At 38.1% G+C, this 4,852-nt stretch overlaps 1 protein-coding gene across 1 annotated transcript; it reads right to left on the minus strand.

The window, feature by feature from the left end:
- Positions 1-2,585: 2,585 nt before the first annotated feature.
- LOC104121007 (uncharacterized) lies at positions 2,586-3,149 on the minus strand. Its single transcript, XM_070178573.1, has 2 exons — positions 2,799-3,149; positions 2,586-2,738 (listed from the first exon to the last, which is right to left on the minus strand). Exons 1-2 carry the CDS (start codon positions 3,147-3,149, stop codon positions 2,586-2,588), a joined length of 504 nt encoding a protein of 167 aa, XP_070034674.1.
- Positions 3,150-4,852: the final 1,703 nt, after the last annotated feature.

Genomic DNA, 4,852 nt, shown 5'->3' on the forward strand with positions numbered 1-4,852 from the left:
GTTGTTCCTAGCTACTATCATTTCAGATTTTCATGTATATTTTGTTATCCCATTGATATGGGTATATTTAGTCTATTTTGGGTTGAGTTAAATAATGAGTTGATCTTCAATTGAATTGGATACAAGAATACTCATGAGCAAGATCAATTCCTTCATTCTAAGTAATTAAATAATATCCTGTTAGATACTCTATTGGAGAGATTTTGAGTACTTGCAAAGCACTATGTGAAATAGACAAAAGTATTAATTTTTCAAGAAACACAAACTTTTTTGCCTACTTATAACGATAAACAAAGACAATATAAACTAGGTTCCTATCCCTTTTAGTACTACCTAAGTGATTAACAAATAATCAATATCCATATTCTAAGGAAATTAAACAGGTAAATTAATTAAATTAGATAGGGTTGGACCAATTACATACGCTGCTAGTTTCGGAAGTTGATATATAGATTGGTTTTGTAATAATATAGGTGGTTGAAGAAGTTGAACCAAGTGCTCGTAAGTGACATGTTCAATATTTGGCACGAGTACTGTGAGTAATAATCTTACCGCAATTTATATTTTCACAACCTGCATGGTTTATACATTATTTTGAAATTAAAATGTGTTTACCAAATATTTGAAATTGCATGTGGGACAAGTCCTTTACTTGATATGGTACTGAATAATTTACTTGAGATATTTACAGTTATTCAAAATATTCTCACTGTTACTAGACATGTTTTACTGTTACTAGAGATATGATTACCGTTACCGAAATTGAATTACATGATTTAATAAGAATTGAAATGCCTTGTACTGGTTTGAAAATGCTTCCATGTGAAGATCTACTGTTTACAAAGAAAAGTATGAATGGGAGGAGACTTTAAAAGATCCTGTAGCTAACGGCGGGTACGTAAGACATGGTGCACCTTGTATTTATCGATTACCGAGTACAGTTATAGCCCTCACTAGTGGGAAGGTAGAACTAGCATAAAGTTACAGTTTTCCCTCGAGTAGGGACCTACAGTTATATTTGAATCCTTTTACGAAGGGGTCCACACAGTGATACAGATTACATGATCCTTTTCTGGAAAACCTCCCAAATATAAAGATTTCTATGACACAGTATTTATCGAGTTTATTACTGAATTGTTAAATTAATTTTGTTCCAGGAAACACATGATGAGACTGATTATTATTACCGTTTTAAAAAGGGTATTTTATTTTTTGATTATTATACAAGCATGTTCCTGACTTGTCCCTAATTAAAAATAGTTGTGGTTAAGTATTATTACTCACTGAGCTAGCGACTCACGCCCTACTATTATTTTTACAGAGATAGCAGTAGACGCAGGCGAGGATTCCGTTAGTTAAAGTACACGAGTTAACAATTCCTGGTGAGCCCCGCATTTATTCGCGTGGGAAAAGATTGTTATTTATTTGTTATAATCTCTTTCTTAAAAATCGTAGAGTCGCTCCATAGTCATTTTTATGAGTGTCATAAATATTCTTTTATTGATATAGACTTGTGACTCATATTAGACTTTCCTATCGTATTCTTGGAGATGAAGTTAGTATTATTGTGTTGGAACTACTTCGTGAATGAAGATTATAACTTGTTTGGTCGATATATGTTGGTTGTGTTGTTGATTTCTAAGACAGGTTTATTTTTGGATAGTCTTAAAATAGGAGAAACTCTATCCGATTTTCTGTAAATTACCGATGAGGCTTACTTGGTAGCACTTGCTCCGAAGCGTCGGTCATGATCCTAAATTGGGTCGTGATAGAAAGGCAATACTTAGCCTTATGCAATGGTGGAGACAACGCTTAACCTCATGCAAGGAAAGGAAATAATTAGCCTTATGCAGTGATAAAGGCAGTGTTTAGCCCTATGAAGGAAGAGCAACGATTAAATGTGAGAGGGAAAAATAATTCTTTGCTTGACGTGTTTGTGTTTGTCGACTTTTGTTGGTGTGAAGATAGTGATCGTGTTGTATACATTTTTGGACATGTTTGTTATGTCCCTTGTGCCTGCATACAAAGAAAATTCGTGAGTTTTTGGGGAAAATGTTGGTTCGTGCCTTTGATTCTTCATTTCATCTTTGATTCTTCATTTCGCCTTTGATTCTTCTTTTCGCCTTTGCTCCTTGTCTTGCTGCCTTGTTTGAGTCACCCTGGTTAACATTTGGCTATTACAAAAAATGAAATTTTCAAAAATATGCATTTGTGATAGATCATTTATTTAAAAAAAAACTGTTGTTCAAAGTATGTGATAATGCATAAAAGCAAATAATTTTGTTGAATCAGCAATTGTGACACGCTTTTGAGACATTGCAACCTCCTCAACTCGGAATTTTGAGGACCCTCCTCAAAATTCTGTCCCAGTTTAAATGCATACTTCTAGCGATATACTTCTTAGTGATCTTTGACATAATGAGATTGACGAACTCGAAATCTTGCCCCAGCTTCTGACCATGGGGGGAATGAAGATTTTATTATGATGTGACCAAACCCATAGGGCTGCCTACGTATCCCCTCTTAAACGGGAATCAGGTCAAGTGTAGTTCAGGTTATATCAAATAGAGAGTGCAAACATAATCTTAAACATAATATCTCTTAACTGCGTCTGAATTGATAGGTCTTGGCCACATTTCTCCATCCATCTCTGCAAGTATAAGTGCTCCTCCTGTCAGTACTCGGTGAACTATGTAAGGGCCTTGCCATTTAGGTGAGAATTTCCATTTTGCTTCATCCTAATGCGGGAAGATCTGTTTCAACACCAATTGCCCCGGTGTGAATTGCCTCGATCTAACCTTTTTGTTGAAAGACCTTGCCATTATATTCTGGTAGAGATGACTGTGACACACTGCGTTCATCCTCTTACCATCAATGAGAGCCAGTTGTTCATACTGGCTCCGTATCCATTCCGCGTCACGGAGCTCGGCCTCTTGTATGATTCTTAAGGAAGGAATATCCACTTCGGAGGGAATAACAGCTTCAGTACTGTAGACCAGTAGATGGGTTGCCCCAGTTGATGTACGAACTGTGGTGCGGTACCCGAGCAAAGAAAATGGTAGCTTCGCATGCCATTGCTTGTAGTTGTCCACCATCTTCCTTAATATCTTTTTGATGTTCTTGTTGGTGGCTTCTATGTCTCCATTCATCTATGTCATGTATGATGTAGAGTTCTGATGCTTGATCTTTAATGTTTCACACATAGCTTTCATCAGATCACTATTGAGATTGACAGCATTGTCAGTAATGATTGACTCAGGTACTCCGAATCGATAAACAATACGATCCCGGACAAAATCTGCTACGACCTTCTTAGTCACAGCCTTATAGGAAGCGGATTCAACCCATTTTGTGAAGTAATCTATAGCCACCAAGATGAACCTGTGTCCATTTGAAGAAGGGGTTCAATTGGTCTGATGACATCCATGCACCAAGCAGAGAAAGGCCAGGGTGAACTCGTTGCATTGAGTTTGTTGGGAGGTACTCGTATCATATCAACATGCATTTGGCATTGGTGACACTTTTGAACATATTTGATGCAGTCTGTCTCCATGGTCATCCAGAAATACCCTGCTCTTAATATTTTCTTGGCCAAAACGAACCCGTTCATGTGAGGTCCACAAGTTCTAGCATTTATTTCTTCAAGTAATCTAGATGCCTCCTTGGCATCGACGCATTGCAGCAATCCCAAGTCAGAAGTCCTTCTATACAGAATTTCTCCGCTCTGAAAGAAATGGTTGGCCAATCTTTGAAGTGTACGCTTCTGAGTGTGCATGGCATTTTGTGGGTATTCTCCTTTCTCCAAATATTCCTTGATATCGTGGAACCATGGATTTCCGTCAAACTCTTCTTCAACATGAGCACAATAAGCCGGCTTCTTAAGAATCTCTATTAGGATAGGATCAATGAAATTCTTGTCTGGATGTTGTATCATGAAGACAAGGTAGCTAATGCATCTCCAAACTCATTCTGGATCCTTGGAACATGCTTGAATTCTATTTTTATGAACCTCTTGATCAACTCTTATACACAATGCAAGTATGGTAATATTTTAATGTTCTTTGTGGCCCATTCTCCTAGTACCTGGTGTACCAATAGATCAGAATCTCTTATTACCAGCAACTCCTGAACATTCATGTTGATGGCCATCTTGCGTCCCAAGATGCAGGCCTCATACTCCACCATATTGTTGGTGCATGGGAACCTGAGCTTTGCGGAAACAGGATAATGTTGACCAGTTTCTGATACCAAGATAGCCCTAATGCCCACTCCCTTGAAGTTTTCTGCTTCGTCGAAAAACATCCTTTAACCGTCATATGTTTTAGCGATATCCTCATCTACAAATGACATTTCTTCATTGGGAAAATACGTCTTCAATGGTTTGTATTCTCCGTCTATGGGGTTCTCTGCCAAGTGATCGGCTAATTCTTGCCCCTTGACTGCCTTCTGAGTCACATAAATGATGTCGAACTCACTTAGCAATATCTGTCACTTTGCTAACTTACCTGTAGGCATGGGTTTCTGAAAGATGTACTTCAGCGGATCTATCCTTGATATACGATATGTAGTGTACGCACAGAAATAATGTCTCAACTTCTGGGCTATCGATGTCAAAGCATAGTAGGTGCGCTCTAATAAAGAATATTGGTCCTCATAAGGTGGGAAGTTCTTGCTCAGATAATCTATCGCCTACTCTTTCCTCCCAGTTTCATCATGTTGCCCCAGAACGTAGCTAAAGGCTCCAACCAACACGGACAGATACAGCAATAGAGGTCTTTCTGGTTCTGGCGGGACCAACATGGGCGGTTTAGATAAGTATTCCTTGATTTTGTCAAAAGCCCTTTGACATTAT

The sequence above is a fragment of the Nicotiana tomentosiformis genome, chromosome 6 (assembly GCF_000390325.3).
Source record: "Nicotiana tomentosiformis chromosome 6, ASM39032v3, whole genome shotgun sequence".
NCBI lineage: Eukaryota > Viridiplantae > Streptophyta > Magnoliopsida > Solanales > Solanaceae > Nicotiana > Nicotiana tomentosiformis.

Excerpts from the sequence above, each read along its gene's own strand:
- LOC104121007 (XM_070178573.1), bottom strand. The coding sequence starts at position 3,149 with ATGAATGGAGACATAGAAGCCACCAACAAGAACATCAAAAAGATATTA. Across the intron at positions 2,739-2,798 it reads CAAGGTCTTTCAACAAAAAG|GATGAAGCAAAATGGAAATT; the intron begins GTTAGATCGAGG and ends TTCCCGCATTAG.